The sequence below is a fragment of the Lutjanus erythropterus genome, chromosome 22 (genome assembly GCF_056507025.1).
Source record: "Lutjanus erythropterus isolate fLutEry1 chromosome 22, fLutEry1.hap2, whole genome shotgun sequence".
Lineage (NCBI taxonomy): Eukaryota > Metazoa > Chordata > Actinopteri > Lutjaniformes > Lutjanidae > Lutjanus > Lutjanus erythropterus.
The window spans coordinates 28522132-28546168 of record NC_139338.1 but is presented as its reverse complement, the minus strand read 5'-3'; the positions used below and the strand labels follow the sequence as shown (position 1 = coordinate 28546168).

At 39.9% G+C, this 24037-nt stretch overlaps 1 protein-coding gene across 1 annotated transcript in view; it reads right to left on the bottom strand.

Annotated features, from left to right (window-relative positions):
* Nucleotides 1–3559: 3559 nt before the first annotated feature.
* phf21b (PHD finger protein 21B) overlaps nucleotides 3560–24037 on the bottom strand; it is a 99236-nt gene continuing 78758 nt past the window's right edge. The window contains exons 3-14 of the mRNA XM_084711519.1: nucleotides 22714–22968; nucleotides 11466–11558; nucleotides 9974–10336; nucleotides 9401–9538; nucleotides 9259–9319; nucleotides 8704–8780; nucleotides 8564–8618; nucleotides 7152–7174; nucleotides 6630–6788; nucleotides 6468–6534; nucleotides 6267–6370; nucleotides 3560–5468 (exon numbers count right to left, since the gene is read on the bottom strand). Coding sequence (XP_084567645.1) covers nucleotides 5181–5468; nucleotides 6267–6370; nucleotides 6468–6534; nucleotides 6630–6788; nucleotides 7152–7174; nucleotides 8564–8618; nucleotides 8704–8780; nucleotides 9259–9319; nucleotides 9401–9538; nucleotides 9974–10336; nucleotides 11466–11558; nucleotides 22714–22968 — 1683 coding nt within the window. The 3' untranslated portion in view covers nucleotides 3560–5180. The remainder of the gene's footprint in view (nucleotides 5469–6266; nucleotides 6371–6467; nucleotides 6535–6629; nucleotides 6789–7151; nucleotides 7175–8563; nucleotides 8619–8703; nucleotides 8781–9258; nucleotides 9320–9400; nucleotides 9539–9973; nucleotides 10337–11465; nucleotides 11559–22713; nucleotides 22969–24037) is intronic.

Genomic DNA, 24037 nt, shown 5'->3' with positions numbered 1-24037 from the left:
AATGAAAAATGTGATGACAGTCGGTGGAGTTACCTGGTAACTTTTAATTCCATCCAAACGCTCACACAGTCCTGATTTATCTAAATCAATTAACTCTCAATAAATAAAATATAATATTCTAAAGAAATACTTTAAAAAGAAAAAAACAGACACATGAATCAAATTTTCTGTTGTTGAATTTTGTTTATTAATGATTCCATTTTTCGTAAGAACTTGGTACAAAAAAGTGAGACTACTCTTGAATCATTTTACCAACTTCCATCGATCAACTTTTTAATGCATCATAAAGAAGAAAAAACTACATTGGCATATTTAAGACAAACACTTTTCCTATACACACTATCCACTGGACAGTCCCCTTATCAATGACAAAGAAAAAACTTCTACTTCAACAGCCAACACACATTTTTAATTTCCATCTAAACGTGTCGTCGTCGTCTTTACCGGCGCCTCCTCGTGGCAAAATAAAACATCGAACGTTGCAAGCTAGAAGTCAGAATGCAGAACTGGCAAACAATAGAAAATCCAAATGTTCTGTTCTCTTTTTTTTTTTTTGCTCCTTGATAAAAGAATATAAAAATGTTCTAACTTTTTTTTTTCTTATTTGTTCAAATGTTGTGTCGTGTATTAAAATAGATCTGTTTAAGCACTGCACAGTTTCTCCCGGAGAAGATTTCTAGAAACGGATGAAGAGGAGGAGGAGGAGGAGGAGGAGGAGGGGATGGGGGTCGGACGCGGCACGGAGCGCTGATATGGTTTCCATGGTTTCCTCATCGCGGCTCTCAGGTGAGGACTGGATATGCATCACATGGTACATTCTGAGTGACGCTGATCGTGATGTGATTCATTCTTAAAGGCGGAGTCGGGAACGACGTGACGCTGATGTTCAGATGGAGCCTGGAGGACGTCGTCTGCTCGGAGCAGGTAAATTCTGTCTGCTTTAATTTAATGATTTATTAGATCTACACTTTAATTTAAATCATCTGGAGTCGGAAAAAGATTTTTATAAAATCTGTTGGATTGTTGTGTGGAGTCACAGGAGCGCTAAGAAAAAAAAACCACGTCTGTGAAATAAAATCTAAAATAATTCTTAACATTAGAGAATAAGCATTTCTGTCTATTTATCAATTTATTTCTGTATATATTTATATTAAAAAATACATACATTCTGTTTTTATTGCATATAAATCCCTTTTACATTTAATTTCTTTATTTTTATCGCTGAATTTTCTCCCCGTTGCTTTAAATCCTGCAGGATTAAAGTTTTTCATTCAAACAAAAGCAACAGGCAGAAATAAATGGATTTATATGCAGTAAATAAATGTATATTTTTAAAGACGTATGAATAAATGTATACAGAAATAAATGAACAAAAAACTGAAAATGCTTATTCTTTTGTATTTGGTTATAAATCTTTATATTTCCACTTTTTAAAACGTATTTATTCTTTTTTATGTCGTACTCTGTATGTTGTGATAATGATCCTGTCAGAGTTCAGCGTCGCCTGAAATAAAAACGACGGCCGCTAAACTTTAAACACTTTTAATAACAAAAAATTAATGTTGAGGGTAAAAAAAAAACAAAGCAGACGTGACGTTTTAGGCACCAAATGTCAAAGTAAAAACAAACTGCTGCTCAGTGACGATGATCCAACATTTAGATTTATTTATATTCATCAACTCACTGATGGAGCCGTAAAAAAAGAAATTAACGGGAAAATATTGAGACAAATAACAAAATATAAAGGAATAGTAATTGTTTCTGTATATATTTATATATTCTGTAAAATACTTTTCATAAACTAGTTTTCCTGTAGGTTAAATTTATTTTTTCTGTTACTCTGTTGGTTTTGCTCGAATGAACACATGAATTCTGCTTCAGGGTTCATGCGTTCTCAGTCTGAGCAGGAAGTCCCGCCCACAACCAGCTGATTGACAGTTTGACTGCTGAAGGAACAGCAGCTGCAACACAGACAAAAATAATGAAAAATAAAGTAATAAAAAGAAATAAATCATTCTGTTTATACAGAAATAGTAGTAGATGAGTTTATATGCAAAGAAAGATTTTTAAAATATAAAACTATATACAGAAATAAATGAAAATGCTAAATAATTAGATTTAGTTATTTGTCTTCAGATTTATTTTCTTTTTTTTTTGGCCCTCCAGTGACTCCATACTAACCTGCTAAATAAGACGCCGTGAGAAAAAAATAATTAAAGCTGATTTCAGGAAACAGTTGAACAGAACAACAGACCAGGCTCTGAACTCTGATAAAGAACATCATATATATTTCATTTAAACGGAACGTTTGGCTCAGAGTGTTGAGTCACAGCTGGAACAGAACTTCATGTTCTGATGTTCTCACAGGGAGAACATCTGATGTTCCGTTCAGTCGGTTCAGTTTTTCTCCAAAGACTCGTTTTAGGTCTGTGGATCTTTTCATCCAAAACACTTTATGATCATCACATGTGAATATTTGATTTTCTTTATCGTAGTTTATAGTAAACTGAAAATATTCTGGACTGTTTATTTATTTATTTTTATTTATTTTTATTTATAAATGATTGACTGATGAGGATCAGCAGTTTGAAATTGATATTTGTTCATCTGTGGTGCTGAACTCAAAACAAAATTAGTGCAATAATACTAAACTGTTAAAAAAAAAAAGTAACCTCATACTGTCGTAAACCTAATCAATAATCTGTTTCTCAGTTTTTCTTTGTTTTTGTCTTGTTGTTTTTATTTTGAAGTTTTGAGAAATAAAGTGAGTTTGGATGAAAATCACAGACGTCTGACTCGAGGACTCGGTTTGCTTCAAACAAACTTCTCTGTTCATCTGAAATCATCTTTAAGACGCTGGAATCGTCTGTTCGTTCGAGTTCGTTAACTTTGTGACGATCACTCGCACTTCGTCTTCACAAAAAGACTTTTGTCTAACTTTTATTTTGGCGGGGTAGAAGTTATGTTCCGGGACGGTTTTGATGCCGTATTGCTCGTCTTTTATCCTCCTTTCATTTGTTCTGTGCCGCTGAAGCCTCGGTCGCTCCGTTACGTGTTTAATATTTTGTGCCGTACAGATGATGCAGGTGACCTGGATATGATTCAAATCAAATTAAATTAAATTAAATTAAATTAAATCCACCTCTTCTCAGTTAAAACTTCACAAATTCCTTCTTTTTTTTCTTTTGATAAAGGCATTATTTCTTCCTCTGAATTCTTTAAACCTTTTGTTCATGTTTGTGCATCAGCAGGTAGCAGAGAGCTGCACCTCGACTGTGTGAGAACAATGATATTAAATTAAAAAATGGACTAAATCTAAATGTTTTTAACACTTAAACTGAACCTTTCTGGACCAGCAGGAAGACTAGCGAGACAAATGGACCGAGCGGGACGAGACGGCGTCGTCCCGGTTCGATTTTAAACCGGGAGGGACGCCTCCGTCTTCGCCGTCCTTCGGGTCCACCGACAGTCAAAAAGTGTTGTTGCAGTTTGACAGAGTTGTCCCTTTTTCTGATGTCTATAAAATGACGCAACAAAGACGAAAACCCTGGATTTGAAAGGATTTGTACTTGAGGCAGTGTTCATCTGTCGCACTAACAGGCTCGTCACTGATAAAACGTTCATAAAACACCAAGAGAGTAAAAAAAGCTCCAAAGCGATAAAATATAAAAGAGGCAGGGAGAGAAAAAAAAAAAGCACTATAGACATTATTGATAAATGAGCGATCCCAGTACAAAAAGAAAGAAAAAGTTTTTGGCATATTTTCTATACTGGTTAAAGGGGAGGAGGGACAGAATGATGCGTCACACTGCGACGTGTTCGAGTGCAGCTGTGAACAAACACTTCGTCCCGTTTTCTGCTCAACTGTCGCTTTTCTGTCGGCAACACAAACCGGAACTTTACTGTCATTTATTTTCTCTTGTAAGATGCAGAAACAAGAAACTTACCAAAGAGCAAAACACGTTGAAAGATCACCACGGTTCTATTAATCCCACGTTTGGGTTTCTAACCTTCAGAAAGTCACTTTGTCCTTTCAGACAGACTTTCAGTGAAGCCACATGGAACCTTGAGGAGCTTTTTGAGAACTTTTCTGATCTTCTGAAACGCGACACGATCGTTAATAACAGCAGAGTTTAACTCAAACCCAGCAGTTCCACAGTCGCAGACGTTTGCGTTGCGTTCTTTAATGTTTCTATGGTTACAATTTGGTTAGCGGATGAATTTCAAACGCTGATTAAACTTGAGCGTTAAACGGTTTTAACACACACCTACCGACCAATCAGAAAGCAGTATTCACCATTTTAGTTTGTGTTCTTGTTTCTGCAGCTTCCAAAGTTTAAATCTTGTCGTTTGTGTTGCCGTCAAACAGAAAACCAGCAGAGAAACGTTGTCGGGACTCACCTCGGTCTCAGATGTGTGACTTCAGTAAAGTTTGGAAAACCCAAAGAACCTGCGATAATGATGATGATGATGGTGATGATGATGAAGAAGATAATAATAATACAACATATGTACAGTGATCCCCTTGAATACTCCAAACTTACATTTATCAACAGGCATCAGCATGAAAATACTAAAATCTCCACTAGAAATGCTAATTTCTGTAGTTTTATCTTAAATACTTTTTTCTTTGACTTCTTTAACTCTATTAATACTGAAAAAAAGTTATTCTCTGTTTTTGTTTGAAGGCTCGTATGCGTTTACATACACGATGAAAACATTTTCCTGAATTATTATGGCAAAAACATTGTTCATAGGAGAATGAGAACAAACATCTACTCAGATATATCAATGTACAGTCCGTTCACTCCGCCCACTTTGTTTTCTTCAACTACGACTAATCTACTGTTCTCTCTCACTATATGCAGAACAATAATTATACCTGTGTTTAAAAAAGGGAAATATCTTTTGGACGGCGCGCAGGAACTCCGCCGCGGCGCTGTCTGTCTGTCGTCTAACTTTTTGTAATAAATACATTAAGGCCAAGAACATTAATAAATAGAAAAGAACTTAAAAAAAGAAATCTCGTAAGCACTGTAGGTGTTGTCAGGTTTTAAAAAATACTTGAATCGAGTGGAGGATAGAGGCTCTTTTTTCAGTTTTTTGTCGCTTTTTTCTGATGGTTAGATATTATTCAGACAAAAACAAATCATCATCACCGCTCTCGCCGTCCGCAGGGGCTAGTTGTCGTTGGTGTCGTCCTGGCTGTGGGCGTGGCTCTTCTGCAGGGGCGTGGCTGACGGGCCCGGGGCGGCGGCGGTGGTTGCGGCGGCGACGATGGCGGCGGCGCTGGTGGGTTTGATCCAGGACTGAGAGAGCAGGGAGGCGGCGATGGTGGCGGTGGTCGTCATGGTGACCTGGATGAGCTGGTCGCGCTGTATCAGCCTGATGAGAGCTTTGAGGCGGTCGAGCGACGCCTGAGTGTCTCTCTGCTGCCCCAGCAGCCGCTCCCTCAGGTCCATGCATTGCTGCAGAGACACAGGAAACAGAAAAGTCAACTTCCTGTCAGCAAGTAAAGGGCGCAGTATTTTTTTTTCCCCCTCAGAATGGTGAAGGTACGACGGGCCCTACTCTGACTCTCCTGTCAGTCACCATTGATTTGAACTCTAATTAATGTGAAACAGACAAAAAACAAGTTACGGTCTGGAATAACGCAGCTACAGCGTCATCAGAGAGGTGAGTGCTGACATTTATCACTTTACTTCCACTAACGTTAACAAAAACAGGTTTTACTCTTTACTTCTAGAAGAAGCTGCTCATTTTTTGTTGAGATCAGAAACCACGTTGGACCAGACGTCACAGTTGTGTCTCCAGGTGGCGGCTGCTCTTGTAGCGAATGAGAACACACTGATGTGATGTCTTGTGTTTGTTGGTTCTGTATCATCTCAGGTTCTGAGACGTGTGAGCTCAGGATGCAGCGGCTGTTCAGGTAACAGCTTGTTTAACTCCATCCTGTTAGCTGACCAGGTTACAGTAACTTGATGTTTTTTAGAGCGCAGCTTGCAGCTCAGAGGTTGTTTCTGTTGTTTCTGTTGTTTGTTGTTGTGATGTGGACGTCTCGTCTACTTCCGCTTGTTTTGTTTTTTTTTTGTTTTTTTTTGTGCCTCTCAGAGACAAGTTCAAAGTTCAAAATAAGATCTTGTCTTCATTTAACTCGTCTCCTCACTGAACAGGAGACGGGACGAGGTAACACACACCTGCAGGAGACACGGTAAAGACGTGTGTGTGTGTGTGTGTGTGTGTGTGTGTGTGTGTGTTGTGTTTACTTTGAGTGTGTTGTTGAGCTTCTTGTCTTGTTCCTCCAGGTGAGCGCACTCGTTCTTCAGCTCGTTGTTTCGTCTCAGCAGCCGTCGCTTCTCCTCCTGCCTCACTGCTCTCACACACACACACACACACACACGTCATCAGTACACGTGTAAACAACACACTAACACACTGTTATCATGAAGAAGTCAGCTGGTTCTCACCCGTCTTGTGTGTAACGTAGGACTGAACAAAGTTCTGTGGCCAGGACATGTTCTCCTTGTTCAGCACCTGGAGAACACAGACCACAGGTGATACAGGTGAGCTCACGTCAAATATCATTTTATGTGTTTTTATTAATAATAAAGACGTTCTGCAGTCGGTACCTTCTTCTGGCACTTGGGGCAGTACCAGGGTCCTCTGGGCGGGGTTTTGAGCGGCGGGTGGAGGCAGTTGGGGTGGAAGGCTCTGGGGCAGTTGTGGCAGGGCTGCAGCTCGCCGTCCTCCTTACAGACGGAACAGTGGTCGTCATGCTCCAAGTCCTCCTGTTAGAACACAGAGAACAGGGAGAACGTTCTCACCTCACTGTTTAGATCAGGACAGACGGCAGTGACACGTCTCAAACTGACTACAGAACATTTTAAAACAAGAACAAACTTTACAAACAGGAAGAGGAACATTAACGTTGTGTGAGGTGAGCAGAAGCAGTGAAATGACACAAATTTCTATTTTTAACCAGTTTTGTGAGACACTTTAACGTTTAATGAAAAATGTTTCAGAAAGAAAAGTGAGGAACACTGATGTCTTTTATCTCATGTTTTGACTTGGCAGGTTTCCAACTCGCGGTTTGGAAATCAGACGTTTCAACACGTGTGACAGAGGTGTGACATCATCATCATGTGACCTACCTTCCAGCAGAAATCCTCAGAGTCTAGCGTGTGAATGGAAGCAGAGCAGAAAGGTTAGTGGCAGCAGAGACACACAGGTGAGAGCTGAGGCTGTTAGCTTAGCTTAGCATAAAGACTGGAGGTAAAGGGAAACTGTTAGCAAAAATCAAAAATACGTTTATTTGATGTGAATGTATTTAATGGAGTCATATAAAAAATAGATGTGAAAATATAAAGAGAAACAAAATTTAAGTAATTAAGCAATTATAAGAATTCATTTTTCACATTTATTTGTTCTACAGATATGCAGAAAAAATGTAACAAATATCTTTTTTATTTATTGTTTTATATGAAGTCATTTATTTATTTTTCTTCCCTGTAGTGTTTCCTTGAAGCTTTTGCTCGGCCCTTCAGGGAACAACAGACCAGCGACAGGAAAAATAAAGGGATAGAAATCAATAAATTATATTAAAAATATATATTTTTAGATATACAGAAACAATTTATATGAAAGTAAAATTTAAACAAACATATATAGAAATAAGTGAAGAAACATGAGAATAAACAAAGATCATTATTCTTCTATATTTAGTTATTTTACTTCATTCATTCATCTTATCTTTTATTTTGTTTAAATTCATTCTCATCATTTAAGTATTTTTTTTATTATTTTATGTAGTCCTCTTTGTATTTTCATTTATTTTTAAGTTTCTTTTTACACATTTATATATGTATTATTTTTTTGTCCTGTAGAAATGCTTAAGTAGAAGTAAAAATGTTTAACAAAATAAAATAAGTACATAAAAAATGTGGAAATATAAAACAAAAAAATGTAAAATAATTTCTATTTATTCATTTATTTCTGTATGTTTATTTACATATTTTTTTAAAAAGTTATTTATTTATTTATTTGGAAATAAATTATCTTTTCTGTATTTTTTAAATGTTTTAATTTAATTTTTAAATACTGTCATTTATTTATTTTCATCCCTGTATGTTTCCTTATTGTTTTAAAATTATATAAATAATACTGCATAGACAGAAATAAATGAAAATTCTTATAAATATTCTTTTATATATGTTATTCCTTTTTTTCCACATTTATTTTCTTATTTTAATTAAGACATTAATTCTTTTTCTGTCTCCTGTGACTCTGTAGATTAAGGATATTTGATAGATTATATAAATTTGTTGAATTTGTTTGTTTTGAATCTGATTATCAGATTCTGCGACACAAATCAAAAAAACTTTGTTGGTAAAATAAAACTGAAGGAGCTGAAACTTTAACTGATCAAACAAAGTGATTAAAAGTTTGTTTTAACACCTGCAGCCTCTAAATCAATATATTGATAAAAAGGACCGATCCATCCCGTTACTGTGAGACGCGTGTTTGTGCGACGCTGCGGTCGTTCGGGTCTCAGGTGTGTTTTTACCTCGTGCTGACAGGAAGAGCGAACTGTTCAGGTAATGTGACGCCAGACGTTTACGCTGCAAAACAAACAGACAGGAAATGAGACACGAGAAAAGACCAGATCAAAATAAAACGAGTGAGTTAACGTTTCAGTTTTCTGACCTCTGGTTCGAACAGGCCGCTGTAGGCGGGGTTAGCTGTGCTTCGTCTCTTCCTCTCCTGTCTCTTCGTCTGGATTTCTGCTCAGAGAATCAAAATAAAAAACATTTTAAATATTTTACTGTTCGACTGCAGCTCTGATGAATCAGCTGTTTCCTGTTTGTTCTCAACTTCAGTCTGTAGTTTCTGTCATTAATCATAAATGTGTCACAGAAGGGCCAGAAAAAATAATAAATCATAAAAGAATAAGAGAATAATAAATTAATAAACTACTTTTTTATGTCATAGATTTTTCTCTCTTTACTTTATTGCTTTTGTTTGACAGAAATAATTTTTAAAAATATTCTGTCATCAGAAAAAGTGACTTTGCTCAAGTAAAACAGAAAAACAGGGATCAGGTTTTAATTCAGTGAACTTTTCATTGATTCATGTGTGAAAAATTAGCAGACTGGCCCTTTAGGAGTTTTTCACACAAATAAACCAACCAGGAAGAAACTAAACCAGAGCACGGAGATTAAAAAACACACAAAGTGATGGATGAACAGGAAGTGAACGAACCTTCCAGGTGTTCTGTGGTGACGAGGCCGAGGGCGACCATGAAGGCGATTTTCTGTGGACGAGGGAGAGAGAGAGAGAGACGACGTTAGCGAGGAGGAGGAGAGGAACTTCATGTTTTCTGAAAATTCAAAAATAAAAGACGTTCTCTCACCTCGGGGTCCTCCTCTTTCTTCTGGGACGGGGACTTCGGGGCCGGCGGGGCCTCCTGTGACGGGACGTCGGCCTGGGCCCCCGGGGACCCGTCGGTGCTGCTGGGGGCCTGCGGCTGGATTATTATCACCTGGTGACACACGGATCCAATAATAAAACTGTCATTAATTAATCATCAGTCATTAATGAAAGATGTTAACGAAGTGTTTCTTTACTTTGATGATGTCAGACTTGAGGGTTTTGATTTTTTAAAGTGACGATCAGAAGATATAACAATGTCATGTTTTCTACTTTCTTTCTGCATGTAAGAGAATAAACAACTGTATTAATAATAAACAACTGTATTAATAATAAACAACTGTATTAATAATAAACAACTGTATTAATATAAAATGTGATGTGATCATATAACATCATATAATAGGTAATATAATAAAATACAATGTAATATCATGTATGATATGATATAATAAGATATAATAGAAATGAATAAACATCTAATATAAAACAGATAAATGAGTTTGTTTCTGTGGTCAGTTGGTGTCGTGTGGGCGGAGACACCAGCCTTGTGATCAGCGCTGAAGAGCAGTGGCTGCACCTTGACGGCCTCGCTGACGGCAGACACCCCGTTGCCGGTGGCGGGGGAGGCGGCGATGATGGCGTACGCCACGCCGGGCCCCGCGGTGGCGTGCTGGGCGGGGCCGGCGGAGTCGGGGCCCCCCGACGGGCCGTGAGGCTGCGGCGGCGGCGAGGCGTCGCTCTGGCCGTTGGGCTGGTGGTCGGAGCTGAAGGTGCTGTTGGCGGTGGGCAGGGTGGGGCCCTGGCTCTTCGGACTGACCACGGCTGTGGCCCTCTGCAGGGGGAGGGGCTGCAGCTCCTGACAGGGAGGAGGGGGGAGGCTGTCGGGGATCTGGGTCTTTGGCCTGACCTGCAGGAAGACAGAGAAGAAGAATTATTTCACTCACTGACGCCCCCCTGAGGCTGCAGGGCTTATTACACACCACCACGTCACCTCAATCTACATGCTCATTACTGTCTTATGCCCCGCCCCCTACATGTAAGCCACACCCCTTTCATAACCAATAAACTGTCTGTTATAGGGTTTCAAGTCTGTACTTTTCTCTCAAGTATGCATTACACCATGTAATCTACTTAGTTACTTTTAAAAGCACGGTTGGGTTCTGAGTACAATTTGAATTAATATTCAAACATTTAATCTATTTCAGCAGCCAATCAGGTGATCTGATCACAAACAGACCAATGAAAACCAGGAGACGTGAACAGTGAAGCAGCAGCAGGTTTAGAGAGGATTTTATAATTATTGATTACTAATCGATTAATCGCCACTGAGAATTTAATTAATTGAAAATGTGTTCATGGTTGTGACTCTGCTGAAGCAGAAACTAAAACTTAAAAAGACAAAAGCAAACCAGAAAAAAAACTAATACTCTGAGTAGTTTTGTCACAAATACTTTGTACTGAAGTATAACACCAGTACTTTCACTTGTAATTGAGTGATACTTTAGTAATGTACCAGTACTTGAGTACAGATTTTCAGTAATCTTTTTTTGTGAAATATATATCTGCTCTTATTTTATAATATTTACATCCTGATACATTTATCCTCCATCTTCAGCATTATTGTATGTGCTGATATATACTGATGTATATATATTTGTTGTTTACATGTTTTTACACATCTTATTTTTATTTTTCTGTATTGTAGTATTTAGTAGAATAATGCACATATTCTTTCTAAATATTTCCATTCTTAGATTTTCTAAAAGCTCAGAGATCAATAAAGTATTTCTGATACTGATTGTGAGGCTGATGTGTTTGTGCTGCCACCTGCTGGACATCTGGACACACTGCGCGCGCACACACACACACACACACACACACACACACACACACACACACAGATCACAACTCCTTTACAGCAGCAGGGGTTATTCTGAGAGACACTGATGATGTTAACAGGAACAAAATGTGTGTGTGTGTGTGTGTGTGTGTGTGTGTGTGTGTGTGTGTGTGTGTGTGTGTGCGTGTGTGTGTACCTGAGGTAGCACAGTGGCTGCTTGTCCTGCCAGCCGGTGCAGAGAGCTGACTTGAGGCACCTTGATGGGCACAGCAGTGAGAGTTCCCAGCATCTGAAAGGAACACAAACACAACACTTCATTCAGACGCCACACAACTTACTTTTTTATACAACAACTAATCTTTATACAACACAAAAAATAATCAACATCCAGGACTGAAGTGTGTCACAGTAACTGACTTATCGAGGTCATGTGTGTTTACTGTAAGACATCACCTGTTGTGTTTCTCTTGTGTTCTGAGTTCACTGCTCTTTAAAAGTCTGTACTTCCATTATTATGATATAATAGTATGATTATATGTCTTCAAATGAGAATAATGCAGTTTATCACAACTAATTTCTGGGGTAATATATCGTCCAATTAAAAAATATTATTAGGAAAGGCCTGTCAGGGATAAAAAATAATCATTCTTTTTATTATCAATTCATCCAACTGTCAAGAATCCAGTCATCAAATAAATTATTTCAACACGTTTTTCAAACTGAAGAATCTATTGCAGAAAGTTTCCTTGAAATTTAGATTTTTATGGGGGTTTTTTTTGCAGTGAAGATTGTGAGAAGATAGAAAACAATAAAAATCCTTCCTGTTCAAAGATGGCGACTCTCATTTATGAAATATTGTTGAAATGATGAAAACCTGCAGCGAGAACAAATGAATGTTGGGACTGAACGACTTGTTCCACAGATTCACATCAGAACTGAACTGATTAAACGTCTCACACATGAAACCTGTCGACATTAACAAGCTTTAATTTGCCTCCGTTTGTCTGCTCTGACCGCGGCCTGCGCTCATTAGACTGAGCCTTAATTAAACCTCGGGTGTCAGTCAGAGTTTGAACCTCTCGTTAGTCGGAGGACGTTCTGCGGCCTCGTCTGTCGCCAAACTAACGAGCAGCTTTTGTCTATTAAAGCTCGTCGTTGGGGACAAACTGTGTTTTGTATTCTGGAGGGTTTTCTGCTCCACCTGCAGCTGCAGACGGAGGTTCCTGTGTTTTTACTACGTCTATCTGAGGTTCAGGCTGTAGATCAGCTGACAGCGACAAACCGCCGCTGACGTTTACGGCTGACGGAAACACAAACTACGGTGGAGTGTGGAGGACAAACAGAGGAAAGGAGATGATTGTGTGTGTTTTGGATCTTTATATCTGTTTGTTTCTGTCTTTTTTTTCTTTTTTTTTTTACTAATTCCACATCTTATTTTAAAGCTAACAGCCTTTGATTGTAGTTTTTCATCCTCCTGTTTGTTTTTATGTATTCTGGGAGCTGCAGGGATCAATAAAGTTGTGCTGAATTGAATTGGAGGACTAAGTGCTCCCACTCAAAACTCTAGAATAAAAAAAAAATCAATATCAGTTTCAGTGTACACTATATTTAGAATATTGTCACCACTTTACTTTGACTTTTCTGATGAGAAACCACTGTTATAGAAACCAAATATCACTCTCTCCAAACCAACCAAACTCCATTGACAAAATCAGTAATTTTACCTCACAGACCACAGGAGTTGTTGATCTAATGTTGCCTCCATCTCTTAGTTAGTTAGTGTGATTGTGTGATTTTGGTGAATCCAAACTGTCCTTTTAAAGCACTTAAGTTGCACAATAACACAAACAAACTAACAGATTGACTAACAACTTCTGTATTCTGTGAGGTAAAATGACTGATTTTGTCAATGGAGCCTGGTTGGTTCGGAGAGAGTGATATTTGGCTTGTATGCTGTATTTAGAATATTTTCACCACTTCACCTTTGCTTGCAGACACACTTTTCTGACAGGAAACTGTTGTAATGTAAGACAAACATCACCCTTTTTGAGCCAACCAAACTCCATTCATAAAATCAGCAATCACTGAATACAGGAGTTATTGTTCTACTGTTGCTTCAATCAATTCATTTGTTTGTGTTATTGTGTGATGTCAGTGTTTTAAAGGCTTAGTCTGGATTCACTAAAGTCACACAATAACACAAGCAAACTAAGAGATGGAGGCAGCAGTAGACCAACAACTCCTGTTTCCTGTGAGGTAAAATGACAGATTGTATGAATGGAGTTTGGTTGGTTTGGAGAGAGGGTGGTTTCCCACCAGAAAAGTCTGTCTGACAGCAAGATAAAGTACTGGAAATATTATAAATATTTTGCACATTTAAACTGATTGTGATTTTTTAAGATGTAAAGCAGTACATTGGACAATTATTCATGATAAAGTTTGAGGGCCGTACAAATTACACAAGCTTTCCAGGCGAAACAACAAAAGAGGAGGGTGTCAGTATATGGACATGAAATACAGGAGAAACCCGGGAGTGTTGGCAGGTGTGTTTTCTCAGACTGTGATACAGAATCAGGGCTAACACAGGCTGTGTTTAGCTTTAGCTTAGCACAAACACTGGAAGCAAGAGGAAACTGTTAGCCTAGCTCCACCCAAAGAGAAAAAAAAAATCCATCTTCCAGCAGGAGTTGGAGGAAACGAGGTGTGTTTTCACAACTTCCACACAATCTGTCCCATGTTTGAATCTTTAAATGACAAACTGACGTCCTCGCCCCCCCCCCGGGTGGATCACAGCAGGTCTGTGAGACTCGGGGGAGGAGGACGGAGGAGGAGGGATGTCAGTGTTTGCTGCAGAGCTGTCATCTGTCTCTGCGATGGTATTGACTTTGGTATTTGGAGAAAGAGAAAAAGAAAGAATCATTAAAAAGCAGGAAATCACTGGTCCAAGGTTGTGTTCACTGCTCACACCAGAGAGGAAGAGGAGGAGGAGGAGGAGGAGGAGGAGGAGGAGGAGGCCCCCTAAAGAGAAGGTGCTTAGGTTTGGAGAAAAGAGGAAGCAATTACGAAAATGAAAGCCCTTGCACTGCAAGAATTTTCATCTCGGCAGTTGCCATGGGAACAGGCCTCGGCCGCCTCCTCCCCCCCTCCTCTCCTCGCCGCTCTGCAGCACAATACAATGGAACGAAGGGATTTTCACAGAAGAAGAAAGGAGGGGAGGGGGTTGAGCTGTGCTCCAGAGGGGGGAGGAGGAGGAGGAGAAAACTTTGTGGTTTCTGAGCAGCTGACGGAGAAATGTGGAGATTCAGGACGTTCACTTAATGTTCAGTTTGATCACATGATTCATCGACACGGTGACAGTCAGGGGGAGGATTGCTGAAAAAATGTAATCTGATACATTATTAGCTGTAATTATTAACATTTAAATGCACTTTGTTAAGTAACATTAAGATATTCATACTTCAAGTAAACTTATTTTCTTTTTACCCACAAACCATCCTGCTATAGTAATACTGTCAGGTTAGCTAGCTAACTGGATTTCTGTGAAGCTAATGTTAGCAGTTATTTTTAGATAAAGACAAAAAAAATGTAAGCACAGAAATCTTTTGTGAAATTGAGGACATTTTTTTCCAGACATTGAGGCTTCCACCAGTATTTTCTGAGTCAGTACTTCAAAATGCAGCTATAGAGATTAACACTGAAACTGGGTAAGATGGAGAACAAGAGAATCCCCAAAATTGGTGGTTTGTTCCTTTAATAAACAGCGTTTTCTGTTATTTGTGGAGGAAGAACTGAACAGTGAACATATCAGACTGTGAGACGGTTAAAAATAACCTCTGCAACGAGATTAAAAGTGTGACAATAAACCGAGGAAACAGCAGCTTTAAAGCTTTTAATTCACCGTCACTTTAAAATCAAGTCTGAATCTTCTGAGCATCAAATGAAACATTTGATAGAAAAGAGAATTCTTAAAAACTGACTGAATAAAAGAGAGAAAATATGTCGGTGGATAAAAAGCAGTCGGTCGATGTGGTGACAGAGACGGAGGGAGGAGATGGAGGGATTAATGAGGAAAAAAAGAGTGGATATGAAGTCGTCAGCTGAAGGTGGGCTGAGGCTCTGAGTTTGCCTTCATTCGTCCTGTCATCACAGGAGGAGGAAGAGGAGGAGGAAGAGGAGGAGGAAGAAGTGCACACGCAGCAGTCGAGGACAAAACACAGCGACATGTTTCATCTTTTTCTCTCTGACTTCATGTGAAACGTGTGAACTCAGCAGAGAGATCAAAGTTTACCATCAAATAAATGTTTACCCTGATTCATTTTGTCCACTGGGTGGCACTGTTTACAGTTTACCTCCATATATATATGTGTATATATATGTGTGTATATATATATATGTGTGTATATAAACATTTAATTCAGTAATTTAAGATTTTTATATTTATTGCTTTCTCATTGTAAGTTTAGTTTAGTCATAATTATCCAGGGTGTCATAATACAACCTAAAATCTGTAAACCTGTATAATATTATTGTCATCAGGAAAGACACTGTAGATCTTGTAGATTAATGAAAAGGAGCCTGAGTTTAAGTTTTCGCAGAGAAAGTTACAGAGAGCAGTACGTCAGCTCGTTAAAAGGAAGCAGGACATTTTTTTCTAATTAATTTTATGTTTGACGTTATATCTTCTGGTTGTTATGCCTGAAACACTTGGCTACAAAATCAACTAAAATATGAAAGTTACTTGTATGAGCTATAAAGTCTAGTTGCAATCCAAAACTTTCTAAAGATACCAAAATAAAAGTGTTTAAAATGATGCACAAGATGTGTAGAATATTTGAATATGTTAGACTGGTGCAGCCATGAAAAACTTGTGGTCTTTTTGTAACTTTAAAGAAGATTTCAGGTGGACAGATTAAAGATTTTTAAGCTCCTTCCTCCTGAGTTAAATACAAGTCTGACGCTCTCACAGCTCTGCGGACGTCACTGAAGCTGCTGTTCCCACAGCTGCCAGCAGAGGGCGCCGCCCGAGGCCACGTCAGCCCTGCGACTCCCTCCTTCATCTTGGCCGTGAGGAGGCTTTTCATTTCATTCATGCTCTGAGCTGTGAGAGATGAACTCTGCAGGATAATGAGGTGCTGCTGTGTACACATGCAGCGACTGCTAAACAAGCCGCTTTCTATCCTCTCACTCCGTTCATCAAGTGTTCCACCGTCGGGCCTGATCCTCCACACAATCACAACTTTATCACAGAAATATTCACACAGCATCACGCATCACCGTACAGCACCTACATTATCATTTTATAATTACTGACACTGAAAATACATTTTGAAACATTTACAGCTGAGAAAGTGACCTGAAATATGAACCCTAGAACTTATTTCCAACCCACAGAATTTCTTGGGCACTTTAAGAAGGATCTTGAGAACCTCCTCAAGGACGAAGATCTTTTCTAAGATTTCCAGAACGTTCTATATAACCCCAGAGAAAATCTTCAGGACCCGTAGAACCTCTTTACAAACAATGGAACTTACTCAAACACATGTCAAACATTTTAAAGGACTTTGAGAACCTCCTTGAAGATCAAGATGTTCTCTAAAATTCCTAGAACCTTTCCTATAACTCCAGAGAAAACCCTCAGGGTCCCTAGAACCTCCTCAAGGACCAAAAGCTTTTCTAACATTCCTAGAACCTTCTCTATGACGTGACATTATAAAGATATATTATCACTCTGTCACAAGATGAACGTTTATTGTTAGAACAAGGAAAGATTCTGTTAGAACATGAAACATTTGTTTATTATGATAACAGGAAAATATTTTGTTAGAACAATAAACTTGACATTAGAACATAATACCGATCTGATTTTCCTTTTCTGGAGTCTGGAGAACTTTTTACCAACCTGACATCTTTCATCGATTCACTGCAACAATTTAACAGCTTTTTCTCCAAATATATGAAATAAATATGATCATGTTTTTACTATAATTCAGTTCATAATCACACAATCCTGGAAACCTTTGAAGAAATTATATATATCAACTGATTTTATCAAAACACACTAAAGTCCATCAGTCCACTGAGAAACTAAAAACTATTAATATTATTATTTTGTCCAAAAACATCAGTGAGATTGACTTTATACTGATCTGAGAAAACACAGATCATCTTTAATAAACTGATAAAGAATCAATGAATGTGTTTGCAGCTCTTCTGTCCAGCAGCCTGAATGAGATTCATTAAGTCTGTTCCACTGACCTCAACCAGCAGGAACACAATGCAGTTACCATGGTAACACTGTTCCTCCACTCATTCATCAAATCTTACAATCCTCCTCAAGTGCCCCTACAGCCTCCTCCACAACCTGCAACGCTCTCCGGACCTCTCCCCGAAGAACTCCTTCACCTAGATCCTCCTCAAGGACCCCTGGAACGTCCTCAAGGAATCCTGAGGAACACTGAGACGTGCTTGAAGACGCCTGAAGCCTCCAGACGATTAGAACCTCGCCAGGAACCACTAGAACAGTGTCCAAAATCCCTGGAACATGCTCAAGGTACCAAACCATTTTCAAGATTCATAGAACCTTCTCTATCACCCCGGGGAAAACATTCAGGACCCCTAGAACCTCTTAACCAACCACAGAACTTCCTCAAACACTCGCCAGACATTTTAAAAAACACGTGAATCATCCAGACAATTAGAACCTCATCCAGAGCCACTAGAACATTGGCCACAAGCCCTGGAACATCCTAGAATCTCTTTGACACCCACAGAACACATCACATATTATAAAAAGGAACTGTAGAACCTCCTCAAGGACCAAAACCTTTTCTAAGATTCCTAGAACCATGTCTATAACCCCAGAGAAAAAACCTTCAGGAACTCTAGAACCTCTTCAACAACACTGGAACTTACTCAAAGACTTGTCAAAAGGACCTCGAGAACCTCTTCAGTGGCCCCTGGAACTTTATCTGTGGCTCCTAAAACTTTACCAAGGACCCTGAGGGCCTCCTCAAGGACCAGGGGGACTTTCTCATGCATCTTTAATTAATTTTAATCAGCATGAAGAACCTTTAGAACCTTCTCCCCTGAACTTTGCCCAAGACAGAAACATACAGAAGGACCCCCAGAACCTCCTTAACAACCAAAAGAACCTCCTCAAGTATCCGTACAATCTCCCGACTCCTAGACTGCCTTTAAAGGCCACTAAAACTTTGTCCAGCACCCTTCAAGTGTCCTTCATCACATTTAAAACCTTTGCAAGGACCCCTGGAACCCTCTGTTATCCCTCTGAGGTCATGAGTTACGTTTAAATTCCTACCTTCATTACATGTTGCCCCTTAAATCTAGAGGAGAACTACAAGCAGAGCTGAAATCCAGCTGTGAGGTTCCTTGTTTATTCTCGACACACACCTGAGAACAGTGTGTGTACTTTGTGTACTCAGGTTACTCTTACAGTAGCAGAAACAATAACTCATAGTTCTGTTTTTCAGTGTTGGTCGCTCTCAGCTCGGAGTGGGAACGCGGACCCCTGAAGGGGGCCTCTACCTTCCTCCGGCTCTGCCGAGACTCGGAGGCGGATGTCAGAGATGACCTTGGCTGCTGTTTAAAGAGGATAAAGATGTCTTTGGAAGGCGGCGGCGAGATGGAGAGCCATGAAAGAGAGGCAGGATCAGCGTTAAAGCAGCAGACACATTTCAAACACTCTGCCTCCTCGTAGTCTCTCTTTGTTCCTCTGCTGCAAGCTAACGGGCGCTAAACACAAACGCAGCTCCAATCACTGCTCAGACGTCTCCTCACATCTCAGTTTTCACTCAAAATAAAGCGTCATCACATCCACAGACTGTACAGGAGTGTTTCTATGGATTCATTACAAAACTTTTCTCCTTTGGTTTAAATGACAAAGTCCTTAGCAACATTCACTACCATGACAGACCAAAATAAATGGGAGCATCAGCAAACCAAACTCCATTCAAAAAACAACAATTTTACCTTGAACATCGTCTCTTAACACACTGCATCCAGACTTAACAGAAACAAAATAAAATCCTGTTCAACGTGTTTCAGAAAGATTTAATCAGCTGTTTTATCATTTTGTTTTGGTTCACTTTATATCAGTTCTGTTAACAAACAGGACTGAAGCCTTCACCTCTTTGACAGAGGTACAAAAGAAAGTAATATTTGAGTTATGAACTAACTTTCACTGGAATTTGGTCCATTTTAAAAGAGATTCTGTTATCAAATGGGACTGAACCTTCACCTCTTTGGCAGAGGTAAAAAAAAGACAAATAATATTTGAGTTTATGGAGCAACTTCAACCAAACTTCACTGAAAGTTTTGTGGAGAATTCTGTTAACAAACAGGACTGAAACCTCTGCTCTTTGGCAAAGGTATGAAAGGCAAATAATATTTGACTTTTGGACCAACTTAAAATTCTGTTAACAAACAGGACAGAAGTATCACCTCTTTGGCAGAGATAATGCTTCAATTATTGACCAACCTTCAACCAAATTCTGTTGGAATTCTTTGAGGAGAAACAAGCTGGATTGAAACTTCACCTCTTTGGCAGAGGAATAAAAGACGAACAATACTTTAGTTATAGACCAACCACTGAACCAAACTCCACTGAAAACTGTTAACAAACAGGCCTGAAACCTTTGGCACAAGTAAAAAAAAGACAAACAATGAATGACTGAGTTATGAACCAACTTTCAACCAAATTCCATTGAATTTTCTTGCATTTTTTGGAGGAAATTCTTTCAACAAACTTGACTGATATCTCACATCTTTGGAAGGAGTAAAAACGACAAAAAATGTTTGACTTATGAATCAAAAGTTCAACCAAATTCCACTGAAATTTGTTGCGTTTTTGGAGGAAATTCAGCGAACAAACAGGACTGAAACTTCACCTCTTTGGCAGAGGTAGAAAAGACAAATAGAGAATAAGTTCGGAAAAGGACTGGAATCTGAATGTGAACACACTGTGTGTGTGTGTGTGTGTGTGTGTGTGTGTGTGTGTGTGTGTGTGTGTGTGTGTGTGTGTGTGTGTGTGTGTGTGTGTGTGTGTGTAGGGCCTCTCAGAGTTCAGTGAAGAGCTGAAACAATGCAGCTATAATGTGTTCACTCATGCAGAGCAGCAATCCCATTACACCTCATTATTGATCTCCAAATTAGTGGCCAGGTGGTCTGAGGGACCTGCCCCCCCCCTCCTCTACCTCCTCCACACAGCAGCCAGGCCGGCCCCTGATTGGCTGAGCCTTTATGACTGTGGATTGATGGAGGTAAGAAAAGCGTGGAGGGAGGCCTGCGAGGGGTTTTTCTCTTTATTGCATCCTCGTGCGGCTCCCTCTCCACAATACCACCATAAAGAGCCTAAAGACAATCCCGCTGCCTGACCCCGTCACCTCCACCGCCTGACGGGGAGGGCGGGTGGAGACAGAGAGACAGAGAGACAGGGACTCGGTCCAGATGATGACTGAGGACTGAGGGGGGGGTGGAGGAGGGAGTGTGTGACACTTTGATGAAACGCAGCAGCGTTATCGCAGCGAACGTCTGCGTCTGTGTCGGAGCCTCAGACCTGCTCTGCATCCCAACCAGAGGACGACGCTCACAAAGACACATCACACCCCCCAGCTATCAGCCAATCAGAGAGCTCCAAGGAGTCACGGGATCCTGAAAACTCTGTGACCATCATCAACTATTTAAATATATCAATACTGTATTTTCAAAGTTTCAAACTCGGCAACCCACAAAACTGCATAATTTTTAAGGGAGTCTGGGGATTTTCTCCATGAGTAACAAACAAATAGCCTCTATTGGTTACTGTTTACTGTATTTGTAAAATTTGACATGTTTACCATCAATACAATGTTGTCTTCTTTCATAAATTTAGTGTAAATGGTGAAATCAGTCGAAACTGTTCAAACAGCTGCTAATGTTGGCAGATAAGACACATTTCTGACAAGGAAAGACAGTTTAATGTTTTACATTCAAAGCTGAATTTATGAGAAGGTCCAAATAATTAAGAATTTTTTATAGAAAGAGTTTCACAAAGTTTATAAAATGATTCCTCACTCAAGAACTCTAAAATTGCGTGTTTTTTGAAGGGAGTAATAGTAATAGTGCAGTTATTAGTTATCCTGGCAGGTCAGAGCTGAAATCAGATTATTAAAATAGTTGTTGATTAATTCAATAGCAGCTGTAAATCAGATCACCTGGGATGCGTGTTAATACCAGGTGTAAACAGGCTCCTTCTATTTCATTTGAAATTATTTGACGCAGCCTCATGAAGCAGAAACTTACTGCTCCACCTACTGCTGCAGAAAGAGATCAACATCAAAGATTTTATTTTCCAGGAAACAAAAATCTGGATTATCTTTTGTACTTTTGTCTCTTTCTGACATGTAAAACTCGTAAAAAAAAAAGTTCTGCTCTGGAAACAGGAAAATGTGGATGTTCTTGGATTTTCTGTGGTATTTTTCCTGGAGTGTGTGTTGGGATTCAGGCCACAGCGTCTCGTCTCCTCCACACTCTGTATTCAGCACCATCGCCTCCATCAGCACACAGCCGGGGATCAGAGCTTCACGCTCAACACTGGCAGCCTCCACACTATTACTGTAATTGCACGGCCCCATAGAGGGAGGAGGGCCGAGCCTCGGGGCCCTCAGGCTCCGGCTTTATGATTCTCTCTCTGTCCATCCAGCAGATCTGTCTCTCCGTCTGTCAACATGTCTTATAGACGGTGGAACGTGTCTGTTATCGTGAAGCCTTAAAATAGATCTTGAGGAACACGACACGTGAACTTTAAAACCTGCATGAAGACACACAGGAGTTCATCTCTCCTTTATTATTTTCTACTGTGAGCGTGACCAGCAAGGTTTCAGCTGAAAAATGTCAGCTGCTTAATTCCTACTTCAAACTGTTCAGTTTCTCTCTCTCAGGGTTTCATCACTCATCCTTTAGGTAACAAATGCAACAAAGGAAATGTGACTTCAAGATATGGACTTAAATCACGTTCTGTTCTGTTCGTCACAGTGTGCTGGTTACTGCTGTTGTTTAGAAACAACACAAGTGGGTTTCTGCACAGAAATGATGGAGCTACGTGTTTATTTACATTTCGGGCAGGAAGTGAGATCTGACCACAAGAGACACGTGGAGACGCACTCTAATATCCATGATGAAAGTGCAACAAGTTGACAGTATGTGTGGAAACATATCACTCAGGAAATGAACGACAGGAGGAAACAACTGTCCAATCAGAGCAGAGTATGGAGCTACATGTAGAAGAAGAAATGCAAACCAGGAAGTCTAAAAAGCTTGTAAATTACTAAAAACTACAGAGAAGTTTGTCGTCCCCTGCAGGAGCGCAGCTGTCTCCCCTGCAAAGGGGTCAGCAGGCCCCGCCCCCCATGCAGGTGTTCCAGGTGTGGTGATGTCAGAGGGTTTACCTGAGAGGGGGGCAGCTCTGTGGCTCTCCTGCTGCTGAACGTGTGGGCCGCCACCCTGCCGCCCGCCGTCTGGAGGTTGATGGGGGACGTCTGCAGCGGCTCCGAGCTCGCCGCCTTCTGTCCGTTAATGTGTGCGGTCACCATGGAAACCGGTGCCTTGGCCGGCACCACGGAGATGGCGATGCCCTGGCTGGGAGGCTTGATGAGGGACAGCGGCTTGGTCGTCCCTACAGGACAACTTCTGACCGCCAGCTTCTGCGGGGAGACACGGAGAGAGAGATGGGGACAAGTGTTAGAAAGACAGACGCAGAGACACAGACAGGAGACAGTGAGACAGACGTGTTGACTCAGTGTATCTGCAGGCGTGTTCAGTGTTTGTACACAGATCACACTTCACTGCTGTTCTCACACTGACAACAGCTTCTGTAAAACTACAATAACCATCAACTACTAGGAGTACTGTGAGTACTGTGAGTACTGGAGTACTGTGAGTACTGAGAGTACTGGAGTATTGTGAGTACTGGAGTACTGTGAGCACTGAGAGTACTGAGAGTACTCACACCAGCACCTGTGACTGGAAATCAGTACACAGATATTAATAAAGTTTATTTTGAAACAGACTGAAAACAGAATATTCCGTATCAGACGTCGGTTTCCTCTTTGTTAAACATTTCGTGGTTCTAGTTAAACACAAACTCTTATCAGTCACTTTTTCCAGTAACTCGTGGTCGTCTGAACTGACCTGAAGATGATGATGATGATGAAGGTCTCACTACTGAGGTTCAACATGTTTACTGCTTCATCTACTGAGATCCAAAGTACTCATCAGTCACACGAGTTTAAAAGAAGTTTAAACTCACTAACTTGTGTTCAACTAGTCAGACAAGATGCCAAACTGGTGTAACAAAGCCACGGTGACAACAAGCCAAACCAGGCCGACAAAACCAGTGCAACCAAATGCCAACAAAACTAGTGTGACAAAATGCCGAACCAGTGCAGCGTAAGCTTGGTTCAACAATAAACATGACTTGAAGACTGGATAACAAAAGTGTTAAATTAAAGCAGTGATGTGTTAAGTTGTGTTAAACTGCCTTTCTGTTGTTTTTATACAGGTTTTTTATATTTGGGCCACAAAAAATGTACTTTGGCCAACAAATTGAGGGTCTTGTGTGTCTACTATGACTCAGAGTTATTATAAATGATAGTACTTACAACTACTACAACTTCTTTAATGAGTATTTCTGCTGTAAGTAAAACTCGAACAAGTATTTTACCTCAAACCAAACTGTTGCAACTACTGTCATTACTACTTCAATTATTATTT